At 39.6% G+C, this 18,604-nt stretch overlaps 1 protein-coding gene across 3 annotated transcripts in view; it reads left to right on the top strand.

Annotated features, from left to right (window-relative positions):
- Positions 1-18,604, top strand: part of XYLB (xylulokinase) — an 82,410-nt gene that overhangs the window by 50,110 nt on the left and 13,696 nt on the right. The window contains exons 16-17 of one of the 3 annotated variants that reach the window (XM_062568783.1): positions 14,527-14,585; positions 18,496-18,583. In XM_062568783.1, the coding sequence (XP_062424767.1) occupies positions 14,527-14,585; positions 18,496-18,583 (147 nt within the window). Of the gene's footprint in view, positions 1-14,526; positions 14,586-15,485; positions 16,313-18,495; positions 18,584-18,604 lie in introns of those variants that run through there. The other 2 variants (XM_062568785.1, XR_009957536.1) reach the window with 2 other exon arrangements.

Raw genomic sequence — 18,604 nt, 5'->3', positions numbered from 1 at the left:
TATTTGCGTGGTATCAAAAGGTTTGGTGGGGTTAGTTGTTTTTTTCTTCTAATTTGTTTTTGTTTGTTCTGACAGGATTGGTCACTGTACTGTAGCGTAAATTGGATTCTCTCCTGTGTATTTTTGTTGTAATAAGGCTATGCAGCAAGAAAGAGGCTTAGAGCACAATTGAGGGAGAATGAGAAACGGCAAAATGAGCATTTCTCTGCCATAATCCTCTAGTGAAATATGCCCCCGTTTAATACTGATATGCATGGCTTACGCGGAGACATGAATACACGGTGTTGTACCACAGCTTGCAGGAAGGCTTCTCTGAATCTCTGATTTTTAGAGCTTTGGGCTGTGCCCACCTCCTCAGTGATGCCATTTGACGAAATCTTCAATACAGATGCAGCAGTGTTGACAGGTGACTTCTTATTTGTATTTTTTTGATTATCAGGAATAAAAGATATACTGCTGATATCCAGCTTGGCCCTTTCCCAAGTAAATTCTCTCCAGGACCACAGCTGTTCTGCCTGTGGCTCGGCAGACCTGGCTGCGTGGAAGATGATGGGTCTCCTTGCTCACGTGGTTGCTGCCCATGCAGTCAGGTCGCTCCCTCGGGCAGTGGGAGTGGTTGGTAATATATTCCAATGTCTTGCTATCTTTGCTATTAAAAAAACTTTTCCTAACAGCAAACCTAACTTTGGCATGTCACAGTTTAGTACAGTCAGTCTTTATTCCAACCATTATGGCTACAGAGAAGAGTTCATTGCCTTTCTCCCTGTGGCTGCTTTTTTTATCGTGCTTCTACTAGGTTTAATGTTAATACTACCTGTTTATAAAAGTAGAATATACTGTGCCCTGAAACGCTGCGCTCTTAAGGGTGAAGGAATTTGCCCAAGGTCGGGCAACAAATCACTGATGGTGTAAGGCAGGAATACAGTCCAGCAGCCCTGAATCCTGCTTTCCACCTGTAGTTCTAATCTTAATGCCCTTTAAAAGATAGAAAACAAATGTAGTCATAATGTACTTTTACTAGACTTCAGGTAACCCTGAATTATGGCTCATGAATTCCTTAGCTTCTGGATTTTCGCGGTTGCAGTAAGCAGAAGTTAGGTGTCTACTGAGCGGCCGTATTCTTGGCAGATGGCACCATTCCTGTCCTGATTAATGTCTCGCACTGCAGTTATTATGGACCAAGTCCATGTGCAGCCTGTGGCTCTATGAGCTCCATTAAAAAATTACAGTCACACTTTTTAAGATCCAAGAAAAGTGACCAAAATAGTTTAAGAACAGTCAAGGACCACATTATCCAATATTATAGTTGAAGTTCTTCAGTAGTTGGTTTATCTTATTAAAATACATGACATGATATAGCAGGAATGGAATGCTTTGAGATCAGCAACAGAGCTGGAGGCTGGGATCGCAGGTATTACTAACCTGTGATTTAGTGCCTAAAGACAAAAGCATCGTTACAATGAGAAGGTCATTTTTTCCTAACTAAAGGACAGCTGTATACTGCCTTTACCAAAAAAAAAAAAACAAAAACCAAAAAACAAAAAAAACCAGTATGTGTTGCATTGCATCATTGAATTATTCATGGAGATCAGACACTTTCTTGTTCAATTTACTTTGTCATTTTCCTCTAGCTTATTCTCAGCAGTTTTGATGAAAATATAACACAATAGCACCTGCTTACAAGAGACATTCAATTCACCAGGGGTCTTGATTGGAAAGACTTCTGCTTTGGTCCAACCTAAGATCAGATGCTCTTTGTTTTAATGAGATATTCATGTTTTATGGAGAAATAACTGGAATTGGTATTATGATATCTCTCTGTTAACCTATTCTTATAATTTTAATGAGATATTTCAGGACATTAATTTAAAATAAACAAGAATTATTTATGGATCAGATCCTGTGTCCTTTCTTACCTCTGTAGAGCATTCATTGAAACAAATAAATGTTTTTTTGGCAATAAGATTTGATTGTCTAGAAAGGTGTAAAGTTTCCTTTTTCCTAAGTTGCTTCACATACGTAGGTGAAAATAACAGCACACTTCTAGGATATTTTAGACATGCTTAGATTATTTCAGGAGCCTGATTAGAGCACTGAAACAAGTAAATGATAATTACTCTGTTGTTCCACAACCTTTTCTTCTTATATACAAGTATACAGAGCTGCTCAAGCATGGAAGGAGATCAGAATCTGGCCCCATGTGTTCGTCTCCCCGCGATCACTTTTGTTCTTCTTTTGTTGCTTTCCCCCATAATTTACTTCGTTTGCATATTTCAGTGTTTCAGACCATGGTGCCTGAGTCAATTTTCTTTTGAATAATTAAACAGGTACATGCCCTTGGAAAGTCATTGCACCCGTTATTGCCACTTAACGCGTTAACTGTGAGGAACTGGGGAAGGATGTAGCGCCTTTCTGTTGACTGCTGTTTCGTGTCAGGGCTGGATGGAGCGTAGCGAGCGGGACTCGGAGAACGTCTTGTCCGATGTGGTGAGCGGCACCTCGGGAAGGGAGGAAGCCTCCAGCCTGGGGAGACATTTCCTTGCCCTTTTGCAGCTCGCTGGAAGAGGTGAGCGGCCTCTTCTCTGCAAAAAATGTTAATAATTTATTGGTGGAGTCGGGAGTTAGTTGGTGACCTTGCGTACTTAGAAGGGGACCGGGTTTAGGTGGCAGCAGCCTTTGGCCTCTGGAGGAGAAAATGTAAAGAAAAGAATTGGTCACGAACCCTCTGTGCACAGCTCGGGCAGGAGGAGTTTTGCAGCCTTTTGATAAAGGTAACCGGGGTATTTCTGGAGGGGAGGCAGTATCAGCCGGAGTCTGGGAACGTTGTGGTGCTGCAAGCCGCTTTGGCGTCGCTTGGGTTAACCAGGGAGTTTCTCTAAGCCTTGGAGAGTTTCAGGTTCTCATTAAAATCCCGAGCCAGGTGAGCTGGAGTGTAGCTGCACTACAGGTGCAGCTGTAGTGGTAATATTATAGGGATTTGTTAAAATCGTGGATTACTAGATAGCTGAGTCACTGTTTCCATTCTGTGAGTAATGAGCGCTCGCAGGGTAGTGCAGTGACAAAACGTGCTTTGTTGAGTAGTTTTCTGTTTTACCACTTTGCCTGCTTGTTCGCCGGACAGCGAGTCCTATGGAAGATCCTGGTTGGCCGCCTGACTTTGGCTCCATGCAGGGGGTGGGAACCTCTGCTCGGACTTTGCAGAACAAAACTTCTGCCTGGTCGAGCTTGGGGAGGGAGGCTACACTGGAGCTTATGCTTTTGATGTTCAAATTGGTTAATAAATGCGGGAATAGAAGGAAAAGGTAATGACAGGGTAGTTTGGGATTCAGTGCAATGGGTAGTAATTTATTCAGAGACAAGGTGCTGCACCCACTGACACATTTCTCTTCTGGCATTTGGAACTACTTATCCTAGAATTGCCCAGCAGTGATTAAAATTTTCTTGTGCCAAGGTGGCTGATGCATTCAGCCAAATGCTAAGTGAAATGCATCCGGTTTTGGGGTTCCTCAGTGTGAAAAGCCGTGGTGAGTATGGCAGGGGTTCATTTTAAAAAAAAAAAAAAAAAAAAAAAAAAAAAAAAAAGTAGTAGCTAGAATTAAGGAGAATTAAATTAAGGAGATTAGCATCTCAGGATGTTAAGATTACAGGAGCAGAATATACCTGAACAATGATCATTGATGAAAAGGTGTAAGCACCTTGGAGGTAAAGAACTTTTCTGGATTGTAGAAGAGATTACCAAAATCACAGTGTTAATGGTGCAGACCTTGAAATGTGCAGTGACTGAGATTTAAATGTGTGTTTTGGTATGTATTATATGATCACTCATCAAATGCTTCAGACCTGTTGCTTTTTTTTAAAGCATGTTTTCTTTACTGTCTGAATCAAATACGTCAGCTTTGCAATCTGTGGCAGGTTAATTAAAATGCAGTGAGAGTGCAAAATTTGATTCAAGCATGAGGTTGACAAACTTTGTTCATCCTTTTAATTTATGCAGCTCTCTAAAATGAACCCTGTTTAGCTTGAGAACTAATGATAAAATTAGTATGAATCTCCGTTATTCTTTAGATAAGGATTTGAGCTGTATAGAGTCTGAAAAACAATTTGAAATATGCCATATTGCCTTTGACAGGATTGTGTGACTGAATAGCAGGGTCTTGAGGAATGTCTTATTATAGTCTTATTATAGTTCCTGTTCAGTGTCCAGTGATGGACTTTATCTCACTAGAGTAAAATTCTGGAAGTGGGATAATATGAACCCAAAATACCCCAAGGTAGTTTTTACTCTCTCCCTTTTCCTCATAAACTGCTATTTAATTTTATGTGATTGAATTTGGTGACATTTAGTGCATATTAAAGGAAGGAATTTATAACACTGTCTCAAGCAAAGGCTATTTCAGGCTTGTTCTTTGTGAGCTTTTCCAGCTCTTCTGCCAAACCCACCGGTACCTAGGCTTGTTAGAGACCTATGCTGTACCATTGCTGAACTTCAAATTGGGCTCTTTCCGTAAGATCAAATGATGTGTTTGGAGACTGTCAGCGAAAGGAGAACCAACCCCCTCCGTGAATGCATAAGAACTGCTGAACTGCAGGCTGAGGGGTTGAAGGCACTCCTCTCTCCTCCTGAGGTGGACCTTGCTGCGCGTCGGTGTGGTTCCTCTTGAAGCCTTCTCCTGAGTGCCTTAATTTATGTTGGCCGCTGGGGATTTCACAGAGACACAGTGGCAACTGAGGGTGGTTCAGATACTAAGAAGATCCATCATGTCCACGTACCCTGGTCCCAGCTGGAGGGCAGTATGGTAAGGGAGGCGCTGAAAAACCCTTCTGCTATCAGAAAATCCCTCCCTTTCCAGCGGCATTAAGTTACTAGGATGTTTGGAAGTGGAATATTGTAGCAAGGGATTGTATTGTTCTGTACCCTTCCCAGGTCTGGCATTTCATTTAAAAGCAATTTGCCTGAATAAAATAAAATATGCATGATGGGTGAACACAGATGAGCTCTGTTAATGTATTCTAATTAACTTGCTAAAAATATTTTAAAATCTTAATAAGCTTAAAGAGAATTTCTGATGATCAGATGCAATGATAATGAGCGTGGTATAAAAACATAAGAAGGTAGAGTAGATAGCTGATTGGCAGTTGCGGTGTTGTCTGTATATGTGATATTTTTCTTGTGCAAAAGCAAGCTTCTGGGGTTAAATTTTAGCTTTTGTCTTGGTAGACTAATTTCTGAAGATCTCTTTTTTTCTAGAAAGCTTAATGAATAAAGCACAAAAAGGAATTCACCTGTTTGATTTGGGGTAGGCGGGATTTTATTACTTAATTACGCCTTGGAAAAACACGCTAAGGACATTTATAATAAAGTATCTGTGTTTTCCGTGTGTGGGAGAACGGCTCCTTTCCTTTTATATATGCCATAAATCTCAGGTTGTAGTTCTTTTTCTCTGCAGGCTATTAGGTTTCTGCAGACCGTATTTCATTCCTTAGCACCTATTGTTGCTTGGCAACTGCATCCCATTTACATGAACCCAACCCCGGGAGCGAGTACTTACCTGGACCCTTTCTGTTCAGATACCCCGAGAAATGTAGCAGCTTTCTTATTCAGCACGACAATTCTTGAGAAATAATAATTGCTCCTATTTATTAATCTGTCCGTACTCTAACTTTTTTTTTTTTTTTTTTTTTTTAGTTAAAAGGGGAAAAAACGTATGCTTTCCATTCAGTTTTAGTCCACACGAGGTCACAAAATCCCTTTATAAACAAGCCACTTGGAAAGCGGGAGGTTTGTGAATACCAGAGGAGTTCAGTAGCGTTCAGAGCCTCGCCTGCTAGAAGGGCTCCCCTGCGTTAGACCCTTTCGGTGCTGAGACAGGGAGGTTCAGAACAGCAGAGTGACCTGCTGTAGTCACATATAGGAGATCAGCGTGGTTGTGTTCTCTTATAGTTTTTAGGGAGTGAGGGGAAAAAAAAAAAAAAAAAAAGGGAGCAAATGTTGTTCATTCTTGTCATATTTGCTTCCCTTCTTGGCATATTGAATTTCTTTGAAATGACAAATAAAATAAGCAGATTACCTGGCTGCTTGAACCGTGCTTGCTGTAAGCGGATGTACCCTCCCGTCAATTCATTTTGCTCTTGAGAAGTACTTTGTAACCTATAGGTTACTTCTGTTGAAAGAAATAGAAGGAAGTAAAACTTTCACCAGCACCAAATACAGAAACAGTCCTATAGAACTAGGAAACTGAGAGCTACAGAAAATAGTTGTGGATACCATACCAAAGTACTTTTTATAATTCTTTTGAAAAGCCTTGTAAAGGAAAAAAAAATTGTCATGTCTTGCATGTTTTATTTTTTCTCTCTTATCCTTTGCAAAAATAAAATGATATTTGGACCTTGGCCTTTTTACTGTTCTTTTGTAGGCCTTTGCTTAGTAATATTTTTGATAAAATCAAAAGCGAAGTGTTGAATGAAGCAAAATTGTGTTGATCAGCAGAGGTTTGGTTTGCAAATCTAGATCCCACACTGATTTTCCCCGAAGTATATAGTTGTTTTGTCTTCTCTAGAATCAAAATACCTTGAAGGATGCCCTTTTCTCTCTTCACTCAAGTGTGGCGTTCAAGTTCAGGTCCTCACACCCTGTACCTTCTCGTTATCTTCTGTGGCTTTCAGTAATGCTGAACCTGCAGCTGATTATTACTGTATTTTCTCCCGTGGGCACAGACTTTGCAGATCAACTAATGCAGAATCAGATTCATTTGTGGTCTAAATAGGAAGAGGCCTTTGTCTGGTCTTGGTTGTTCTACTGATTTTGTGTAGCCTAGGACATGTTGTTTATCTCTTTCCTTACTTTTCTCATTTCAACCTTCTGCGGATGGTGTTACTTGTTGGTGTGCTAGTCTGTTTTTTTTATTTCCCTTATAAGCTTTGTGAGGCTGAATATTGATGCAGAGGTGGACAAATAGTTTAAAAAAATAAATAACTGATGATTTGTGTTTCTAAGGAACTCAATGGGAAGCATTATATACTGACAGGTGGTCCATAAAGCTACATGTTGTGTTTATGCCCATAACAGAGCCATGATATGCATGGGAGCGTGTATTTTTCTGCTCAGATTCATTAATGAATTTCTCATGTGTCAGAATATTTTGAGGGAGTACTGAGCTTATTTCAAGGAAATACTGAGCCATGCTGCAATGCTAGCAATAAAGCACATTAGAAAAAAAAAAAGAGTTTTTATTCTGTGGAAAATGCCTATGATAAGCTGTGACTTTTTTTTTTTTTTTCCCCCTCACAATTTCTGGGAACATCTTGTGTTATCCCGATTTTGGGTGAGTCTCTGACCTCCAGCCCTGGAAACTGAGCCATAGCGGTTATAAATTTGCATTTCTGGTGGTCCCAGATGTGCTCATACATAGCTCAGTGTGGAGCCCTCCCTAATTCTGGAACTGCCCGTGGCCAGGACTGAGGATGCCAGGCTCTCTACCAGGGTGCTCTAGTAGGTCTCTCTTGGAGCCACAGACCTTTGAAGCTGGTACATTCTCCCAAGAAACCAGGCAGATTTCTAGCAAAGGCTTCTCAATGATTAATCAGAAGTCCTTAGATACTGGCACATTCCTACTAAATATTTGGATAGGCAAACTGACAATATGCAGTGCCAGATAATTTTAGGCTAGATGTTGTTAATACTGTTGCCAACACTGCTCTTTTTTGATAGTGGTTTCAGTGGTGAGGACATTTCTGCTGGGCACTGGTAGTGTACCAACAGCTCTGAGCATCAGTGGTTTGCACCCTTGAAAATATGCCTTGGTTGAGCTTAATTGTCTTTGCTTGTCAACAGAAAAGAGAAGATGCAATTTATTTATGGCTTGTAAGTACCAAGACATGAAGGAGAAGCCCAATGCTATAGTAATGCTCTAACTGGAAGACAAAAGCCAGAGAATTGAGCAACTACAAGTTTAAATGATGAAATCTAAATTATGAGAAAAGTGCAAATATTTAACTTTAAAGGTCATTAAGCATGCAAATAGCTAGTAGACACCGTAAATCCTCTGTTACTTTGAGCCTTTCAGCTGAAATTCCTTTCTTTTAGAATACTGTAGTTCATCAAATACATTGCTAGGTTGAATGGAGGAATCACTGTGTTAAAACTGTGTGATCTCTTTCAACCAGGTGGTCCATTCTGATCTTGACATTTTTGAAGCACTTTGTAGGTACGTTACTAAACAGTTAGATTTGAGGGTTAAATTTCAAAGATGCAAGACATTAGTTCTGTTTTTCCTGGTGGGATAGAGGTTCAGAGTACCCAGTTTAGGTCTCCTCTTTTGTTTCTGAGTTGAAAAAATGAACTTTTCAACAGCAAAATCTTTAAAAATTCTTTAAAAATATGCTATCATGGATGGAACCACACAGGTTTTTGCAAAGTTATAGCTGAGGTGTTGCCAAGTGTCTATGAATAATTGCTGAAGCACGGGGTAAATCAAAGCAGGGGATGCTTTGTTACGTTAAGCCTTTAGTTGAAACTTTGGCTATTTTATGGATAACTGGAGATATAGCTTCTCTTTATGGAGATCAGTACTTTTCCCAACATACCCGATTTTAACTTTCGTAATTGTTGTCCTTATGCAAAATCTGGATAACAAAAAAGGAAAACTTCTGGTCTGAATCTGCCACTTTATTTTTTTTAAACCTTATTGTAAGCTCTATGCTATCTTGTGGATTTTTAAAAAAATCATTATCATTGGAATTTAGCCCAGTCTTCATCAAAATATTCTGTCAAATAGAGATTTGTGTCTCCAAAAAAAAAAAAAAAAAAAAAAAATCACAGTGAATTGATAAACAATTGCAGCACTGTGGTATTTCTACAAAAAGTGAAAATACTCCAGAGGTCTTGTTGCGAGCATGTCAATGTATATGCTATAACACTGCTGTGACTATTGATCTGCATGTTCCCAAAGAAGTCTTTAATGTTCAAGAACCGACGTTTTCCTTGCTGTCTAACTCTGCTGAAGTCAATGAAGTTGAATTGACAATGTGGTTGTATCCAAAGTTGGTTTTGTTTCCTACATTATGACTTGGACTGTGTATATTTTTGGAATGATATACCGTAATTAAAAGAGAATTTTGGTGCGTATGTTGCAGTGTTTATTTTTCTTGAAATCCATTAGAAAAGAAATGGCTTTGAATCAGCGTTAAATCATAAATTCGTATCTGAAGGTGAGCTAGATGAAGAGGAATTTCAGAGCTAGACGATCTGGTGACCTTGTGCTTCAGGTTGTGAAATACAAAATTTTTGTCATCAATGAGGCAGGGTCTCGCGGAAGCCAAGTTCGGTATCTTCCTGGGAAACACCTTGTGCTACCAGGAGTCACTTGAGAACGTTCAGCAGCCCAGATTGGTAGGAACGTGTAACCTGGTTTTGGAGACTGTTTCTCCCATGTTCCTTAGGTGTATGGACATCCGCTCCTGTTAGCGGCGTTACTCTTGCCTTACAGCAGTGTGAGCAAAAAGAATCATGCCACGTCCCCCTAAGTCTTTCTAGAGACTTTAACTATGTAAGTGACATAAATTTCAAGAATATTAGCTGCATTTGTTAGTACTGTTGAGAAAACTGAGCCCCCCCCACCCCCCCGTTCAGTTACAGCTCATATAATACTGGTTGTAGCCTTATAGGCTGATGATCAATTCTATCCTTATAGAAAATAAATGCTATATCTGGAAAATTCTTGACATTTGAGCAATTGAAACCCTCAATGAAATTAAAGCAAATCACGAAATATGAAATCTTCTGTATTTACAAATGAGAAAACAGCCAGCCTGTGTGGCAAATGTGGCTTGCTTTTCTCTCCGATAAGTTATCTGACACTTTAAAACGGAAGTGAGAAATGCTTTTTAAAAACACTCTTTTGCATAGGCTTTAAGTATTATTATTTTCTTTTTGGTATTGTAATGGTTGTCTGCACACATTTTGGCTTTAGCTTGTAAATTATTCATTTGGGTAGTTATACTAAATCTTTAAATTGTAGTTGTACTAAATTAAAAAAGAATTACTTCTATTTGTCCTTCATTAAAAAAAAAGGGGGGGGGGGTCTAGGTCACGTCACTTCTGCCTTAATGTTGTCTAATGTGCTCGAGGTTGGTTTGTGGCAGTCTCTTCTCTTTGTTGTGATGTATTTTGAGGTTTCAGAAGTAAGGCAGCACGGGCAGATAGAGAAGCAGGTGCCTTTGGACCCATTCCTAGGAGTTACAGCGGCATAATGTAGAGTACCATGAATAAGAAAGATTAGCATGAGTTTTGGAAGCGTTAATATGTAAGTTGGACAATTTTGGAGCATTTGTTTTATAAATGGGACAAAATGATATATTTTTGTTTTTCTTTTCTTGAATGAAAGAAACTAGAAAATACTTTTTAAAAAAAAATTACAGTGTTTGGAGTTAATCAGAGAAATAAAGGAGGAGCTGATGCTTCCCCCATTGCCTGCAAATTGTAAATTGCAGTTATTCGCAATCACGCTTTTAGCTGGTGTGAGTTGATGCATAATCAGCTGCTTTTTGAGTGCAGGCATATTATTCCCTTTTATTTATGGATTCGCTTGCGATGTGAAAAGATAGTCACGAATGTCTTCTAGGAGCCCCGAATGCCAGCAGGGACCTGCCGTTCGGGTCGCAAGCTGGGAGGGCTGCATTTAGCAGTGGAAATTCAGATTAAAGAGTTGAGGAGCGTTTAACCTCAAAATGGTAGGGTTAACACTGACGTCCGGACTGATGCGAATTTGCTTACGTGGTTATTTTTCCTCATAGCCGCGGTTACGTGCCAGGACCGTCGGAGAGGGGCTGCCCGTGAGACCGGCGCTGCGTCGCCGCTGCTGCCGTTCCCCTTGCTGGATCAATGCGGGCAATGCTTTTGTCGTCTGCGCTTTTAAAACATTTTTTGCTTTTCTCACTTTTCTTGTCTTTATCTGCTCAAATTACTTGCTTTTCTGCAAAGGAAGTGGTTCTTACTGGGCGTTTGTAAATACACAGTGCTACAGGACCCCAGGTTTTTTGGGGTGCCACTGACAACTGCTGTAATGCAAGTAACAGTAGTTTATCTTCTCTGTGGCAGATTTTTTTTCCTTTGCATTTTTCAAAGAAAGTAGTTTTTTAACTGAAAACAATAGCCAGGAGATGAACTTTTAACATCGTTTAATTCTTCTTGCTGGATCTCTGTGCAAGTGGGGGCTGTCGCGTGAGTAGTAACGGGTTTGGAAATGGGCCGGCTTCTCGCTTGTGGGCGCAAAAGCGCGTGGTTCTCAGTCTTGCTGTGTAAGTAAACCTCTTTACCTGTGTCTTTTTTTTTTTTTTTTTTTTTTTTTTTATGCCTTCCAGTGGGAATTACTATTTGAACGAATTTCATTAGATCAGTCCTCACAGCAGATGATGGGTCTGTTGAGCGTGTGCATCTTGCAGGACGACACCGCTCCACGTGCCGTTGCGAACGCTTTCTAGACGGGGTTAAAATTTTGCATCAGCTTTCTCAAAGTCATAAAATTTTAAATAGGAAGGAAATAAACCGGTTGGTTAGGTACTGTGCGGAGAGCTTTTAATTAAAAGATATTTAAACCGATTCTCTCCACTGTCAGAGAATCGAATTCATGAGTTATGTTTGCTACAGTTGTCGGGTTTTTCAGGAACACGATATTTAAGTTCTTTCTGCGCACTGCCGTAGGGGTAGCTCCTGACGGATTCAAACACAGCTGGCTGAGAACACCGCTAGTGATGGATGAACGATGTCTTTGTTAATGCCCCCGTATACATAAATGATGGGCTTTTCTTTATTTATTTATAAGATGTATCCAATTACACCTCTCAGAGCAAATGTCCACTGTTCAGGAAAGCACACAATATTGGCATTAAAAAGACAGTCCCTGAAACCAGTGATCAGTGTGTTTTCCTCACTCTCAGGAGAGAGATTGAAATACCTGCAATTCAACAAATTCAGATCCGTTCTTTTGGGACTTGCCCCTCATCTGGAATAAAGATTGACTGAAACTCGACCAAGGAAGCCCTTGTCCCTCACCTGGCCATACCCAGAGCTGCCTCTAGAAATGCAGTGCTCCAGGTTCACCTCAGATCTCTCTTCATGTGGTCAGGGCAGACCAGTCCCACCATATGGGGCATCAAGTTTGGTGCTGGAACAGTTGTGGCTAAGGTTCTTCAGGTTGTTGTCACCTGCTGGGGTATGTTCTGGTGAAGTGAGCTGCAGTCATTATCAGAAGAGAGGAGAATGAATGATTTGTCCTTCAAGTAGCTTCAACATATATATGTATATATGTTTTTAACACTTTTAAGGTCAGGTTCCCTTCTTGGTAGATGTCTAACTCGACTAAAAGTTGGGTAAATGCATACTCGGGGATGGTTACTATAGAATAATGCATGCACTGTAAAGTCATCCTCACTTTTCTTATAGCAACTTATTTATATAACATTATCTTAAGTTACAGTTATGGCATAAATCAATATGTAGGCAAAATCTAAATCTTCTGATGTAGCAATGAGAAGAGGCCTTTGTAGCATCCAGTCAAAGGATATAATAATACCCAAGAAGGTATAATTTTCACCTTCATAGCTGCTAATCATTTGGATAGTCTCAAGTAGTATGGGACTAGGTGAAGGAGTCAGGATCACCATGAAATTCTAAGTCAGTAGAATTGCCACTGGTAGCATTCTGCTTACGTTGGTGACCTGCTTTCTCCTAGCCAGTCCCCAATTCCTAATGCAAAAACATTATCATTGGCAAGAGACTGTTGAGCTAAGATGGATTTGCAGTTTTCCCTGGGGTGGTCAGTGCTTGACTTCACCATTCTTCACCATTCTACCATGGTGGTAGCCCAGCATCTCGTTACACCCTTTTGCGGGGGCTGTGGGAGGGGGCATGCCTCATCCTTCAGATTTAGTTGCTTTGAAATTCAGTGAACATGTTTGTTTCTCATTCTGCCTTGCTGGCTAATTTTCAGTGGTGTTTTTTCTTGGATATGGTGCATGTGCAAGAATTTATATTTGCAACGAGGTTCAGCAAGGCAGAATTGCAACTACTAGGCAAATCATTTAGACTTCAGTTTGGTTTTGGGGAACAGAGGCTTACTAGTTATTTTTTACTGTTTTTTTGTGCTATTATGTTGTTGTGATAATCTTGGCAAGGATCTGTCGCTCTGTGTTGGTATAATTGAAACTTGTTTTCCCTGAGGAATCACTCTGCTGTTCCTTTTATTTGTTTATTGACATTGACAGAGATCCTAATGGCTTTTAAAACCCAATTTGTACATCACTGAATATCCTCCAAAGAGGAAAATAAAATTGAATTTATCAGCAAAATAGGGTCTTTCATGCAATGGTTTGGCGGAGTCTTAGACTTCACCTGAGCACCTCACTGTAGATTTAGAAAGGACATGGGAAATCTTTGTGAGCTGCATCTTCTCTTGGATAATATTTTTATCTTCAGGGCTTTTGTCATTGAAACATTTAAATAGCATGTTGCAAGTTAGTCTTTTAGGGACCTAGTACAAGTTGATCAACTTTTTCTTTGTGTGAAATAAATTATCTTTAGCTTTTTCTAAAGCTGAAGATAATAGAATAATAACCATAGTAAAATACCCCTTTTGGAGAGGGTATATACCACTGTAGCACTTAGTGTCACAGATTATGGTAATTAGTGTTCAGATACGATTTTATATGATGTATATATGTGTATGTGTATATATGATAGCAAGACATGGGTCTCTTTAGCTTTAAGACTTTAAAGAATTTCAGTAAGATCACTTGGATTAATCATGTTTAAATGCTTTGCTGGATTGTGGTTATGGATAGATGTATGGCTTGTTGTATGGCATGCTCCAGAAGAGCACGCGCACAAATAAATGACGAGGCACAGGACCAAAATTCAGCAAGGTGGGATGGAAGGGTGGATTTCTTTAAAGAATGCAGAGTGATTCATTTTTTAATACCCACAAAACTATGATTTTTGCATTGGATGAAGATTCAGATAGTTTTTGAAATGAGTTAAACTATCTCTAGTTACCTTTTGATACACTTTCTTGTCATTCAAGCATGTAAGGATTGCCCAGATTTCAGTGAATCCTGATTGTGAACATCACGAGGAGATAATTTTGGAAAACGCTGCTGATTTTAAAGGTTATCTGTCAGTTTTTATATGTACAGCTGTGATTCAAACCAAACTGACCTTGAACAAGAGCTGTAGTGTAGTTAACACTCTGCCTTTCTTACTGTGTACCTCTTTGCAAACCTTCGTGACTTTGATAGCATAATAATAACAGAACTGCAATATTTATATTTCCTCTTCTAATGAAATATTCTGATTTGCCTTGGAATGGTGGGTAATTAGTTTTATCTTCATTTTTACAGTAGGTAAATTAGATGTGCAGAGGGAGAGCCCAGACCATCTGACTCCCACTTGCTTGTCTTCATTGCTTTGTTCAGTAGTGCAAATCCCGACAATATGCCCTTTCGGTCTGACTTACATCTTGTATTGCATTGCAGTGCCAAGAACAAGGATTTTGGCTACTGGTGGTGCATCTCACAATAAAATGATCCTACAGGTAAGTACCAAATTAAAACATTTACACTGGACTTAGTCTTCTCTATGGCGTTGTTTTGATGTACTGAATCCAAACCACTACAGCTGCACAGGAAAGCATGAATATAGGATTGTGAGTCTGCTTCAGGTATTTGGGGATTTGGTGAGGTTTAGTATGGAGAGCATTAGCCTAACGTTAATTTGATGTTGGACTTCCTAGGTTTTTACAGTTGGCTAGTTTTATGTGTATCTGAAACACTGGTGAATTCCAGACCAGATCACTTCTGTTAAATCAATCAGCAAAAAACCCAAGCAGAGACTTGGTAAGATACATGGAGTTTTTGTTGTTTTTGTCATTAAGATCAAGTTAGACCGTAGATTTAAATTGGAGGGGGGTTGTGCCAATGCTGAAAACTCAAAAAAAAAAAAAAAAAAAAAAAAAAAAAAAAAAAAATGCGACATAGTCTGTCCTCCCTCTTCCCATCCTCCTCTACTCCTACATCCAGCCCCGGTTAAGATACTCGCAATGAAGTAGCATCCGCTCTCTGTTTCTGCACTGTGGCCCCCTCTGGAAGGTCCCTTCCGGGGATGGGAAGGTTGCCCAGTTTCTGTGGCCCGTTTGTCAGCCTCCCTTCGAACCAATTTGAGATTTTGCAAAGCCTTACTAACAGTGAGAGGCCTCTCACCAAGCTTTTGCTGTCAGAGAGACATCTGAGTTGGGACTCAGTTTTCTGTGCTATGATATCTGTATATGAGCTTTCATTTAAAATCCTACAGTAGTCAGTAGGGATCTGCTCAGTTATAATGTAGAGGAAGCTGAATGATGATTTACTGTATCAAGTGCAGATACCTCCCTTCAGGTGGGTTGAAGAGCTTTCTAGACTCCACCGACTTTTTTGACTGGCCTTTCCGTTGCCTACAGTGAGCTTGGAGATAGACATTTACACAGAAAGGCACCTGTCTTAATTTGGGGCTATATCCTTGCCCTGAAGTCAAGATAGGGAGAATTGCTTTCTGGAGATGCCAGTCCCTTTCCACCAGCTACCGAGGGAGTCTAGCTGCCAGCCCACACGCCGTATTCCTTGATGATTGAACTTGTATGAAACGAATGTCATCTGTACTTTGAAACCTGAGCCGGAGTGAATGGAGGTAAAAAAGCAAAGAGCAAAAAGCTGTCTTTCTCCTAAGTCATTTAAAATGCCTGTTTATATCAGCTCTAGAGCTGATTGGGACAGAACAAATTTGACATGTTTTGTCTGTAGATACCACTTTTCTCCATCTGCTTGGGTTATTTTGCTCAGTTTTCTCACCTACTTTTGGTTATTTTGCTTCACATTGGGCAAGTTAACAGATACGTTTATTGATTAAAACATTGATCGCTATTGGAGTAATTCCGCTAAGAATATGTCAAGAAAGAGATTGAATTAATAGATGGATGTGTTTTTAAAGCTGTGTATCCAGCTGAGGTGCTGGGAGGATCTCCTTGCATGGAAGGAAGGCAATGAACTAAATATTTTTGTAACATGCAATTCTGAAATGTACAGAGCTGAAAAACTGTGGGAATGAGAAAGTGACTGCTCTAGTACTTGCTGTTCAAGTGTAACAATAGAGCTGCTTTTAAAACTCATTAGAAGTGTCTAAAAGTAATATGATCAATACGGTGTCATCCACTTAATTCAATCGCTGGTTAATTGGATCCTCCTTTTTAATTTAATCAAAACCTCAGAAACCATATCAGTTGCATGAAAAATAACAGTTTCCCCCTCTTATCGTGGTCAATTTTGGATAATTTGTTTCTGAGCTACAAAAGACTATCATTTAATTAATCAACATTCAGTAACTCCCATATTTTACTCAGCAAAATAAGAAACTTCGGAAATTTTTTTTTTTTTTTTTTTTTTTTTTTTTTTTTTTTTAATGCAGCCATGATAGGGCAGCTCCCCCCCTATTCTAGGAAGCTTTATAGAACATGTGTGGTGCTTGATTAATGACCACATGAATCACGGTGGAATATTTTTGACACTAAAACCTCTCTAACAGTTGCTTTTAAAATTATTCACGAGAAAAATCACAATTTCAAATGATTTACTGAATGTACGAACTTCAGAATAATCTTAATTTGATAGTCATGTGATGCAAAAAATGGTTATTATTTACTTAGAGCGTTACAGGCTGTATTAACAAATTCCTATATGCTGGTGCCACATTGTATAAGGCTCTGCAGAGATGCAAAACAAAAGACCTATGTCATCCAAAGGAATTCCCAATTCAAGCGTAAGACAAGACGTGCCTAACAGAGATGAAGAAATGGATGGGGAACGTGGTGAGACAATACAATGTTACTGGCTAGCAGCATGAGCTGTGGAACCAGCACTCTACGACCTTCTCATTTCCAGAGGGCTTTTTAATAGATACCGTGATTAATTTTCCATTTGTCCTCTAGCATTGAAGCTCATATATTGCTAAATGCTTGCTTTCAAGCAGAAGTTAGACAATACTACTTATCAAAGAGAGTGTGTTAAATGTGTACACTCAGGCTTTCATTGGATTCTAATTAAAAATTAGCCACTGCAGTTCAAAGTCATCTGAATGAGTGATATTCAAACATTATGATTTGTGGATTCCCCAGATTTTCAGAGGGGGAGGCAGATTTCTTCTGAAATGTCACATTTTTTTCTACAGCGTATATAAATTAAATTCCTTAGTCATCTTGTATGAAGCCCTTGGGCCCGTGATCAGAGGGGATGTAAATCCCTGGATCAGGGTTGCAAGACCCTTATCTGAATGGTTTGGATTCTTGGACATTGTGGCCTTATTTCAGATTCTATTATACTGATGTAAATCAGATGATGCGCTGTTGCCTTTGATAAAAGTGATAAAACCAACACAAGTTCAATCTGAATTGTTACCTACTTCTTTTGTTGTTCAGCTTGTTGGACACCTGAAATCCTACAACTGATTAAACCAGAATGTCTAATTATTTGGAAATCAGTTTGTTCACAATGTTTTCAGCAAAGAGTTCTTGAGGCCCTAAACCTCCCATTTCCTTATCCAATACATCTTCATTTCCCCCCTCCGGTATCTGTTTTCCTAAACCTGCGCTGTGGGGAAGAGAGCATACATTCATAAACAGGAAATGGCTGGTATAGATTTCAGTGCAGTGGGTGGTATGATGTGTGATGGAATAAATTTAATGTCTGTTGGATATCAAAACAAATTCTTTGCCTGTACCATTTTCTTTGTATTGTTCAAGCCGAGAAAAAGGAGACTTAACATATCTTTTTAGCTAAAGATTCCTTGAGTACAGGAAAGTCCCTACTAGATGTACCGCCTGTGTAACCAGCTCCTATGTCATTCATCCTCACCCTAACACGGTGGGAATGCTGGAGGCAAAGAATTCAGGCTTAGAGAGTATCCTTTCATACTGCTCTAACTTTTACTGTGTGAAAGCTGAGAATTAGGAGCCTTGACTGATGCCTCTCTCCTTCCTTCCTACTTGGCTAAACTGTAACTGTGATGAAAGAAGACTGTCACCTCAACCGATTGTGGGTTCCTGAACAGATAACCTTACCCTGCTCTAAGCCTTCATCTTGGGCTGGTTGTCTGGGCTTATGAGGGAGATTATAGCTAAATTCAGAATCCTCTGAGCTTTTAATAAAAAAGATGGTACCCAGGAGATCTGGAGAGAAATGAGGCTTCATTTTCTGGCTGCAGTTACATTTCTAGGTCAGATTTACCAATATTTTATTGTGTGACAAGGTTCAGGACTCTTTGCCTTTGATACCTTTTTTTTTTTTTTTTTTTTTTTTGGTGTGCCTTTTAACGCTTAACTGGAGCCTAGAGTGGTCATTTGTTTTCCCAAGTAGAGATAGGGAATTCCTTATCCCTTGTCTTTCATGGAGATGCGTAACTGGTGTTTTGATACTTCTCAGGTCCTATCTGACGTGTTCAACGCACCAGTGTATACTATCGATACCACCAACTCTGCTTGTTTAGGAAGTGCTTACAGAGCAATTCATGGTAAGACTGTAAGGAGAAACT

The sequence above is a fragment of the Rhea pennata genome, chromosome 2, assembly GCF_028389875.1.
Source record: "Rhea pennata isolate bPtePen1 chromosome 2, bPtePen1.pri, whole genome shotgun sequence".
Taxonomy (NCBI): domain Eukaryota; kingdom Metazoa; phylum Chordata; class Aves; order Rheiformes; family Rheidae; genus Rhea; species Rhea pennata.
This window is presented reverse-complemented; position numbering and strand designations above follow the sequence as displayed.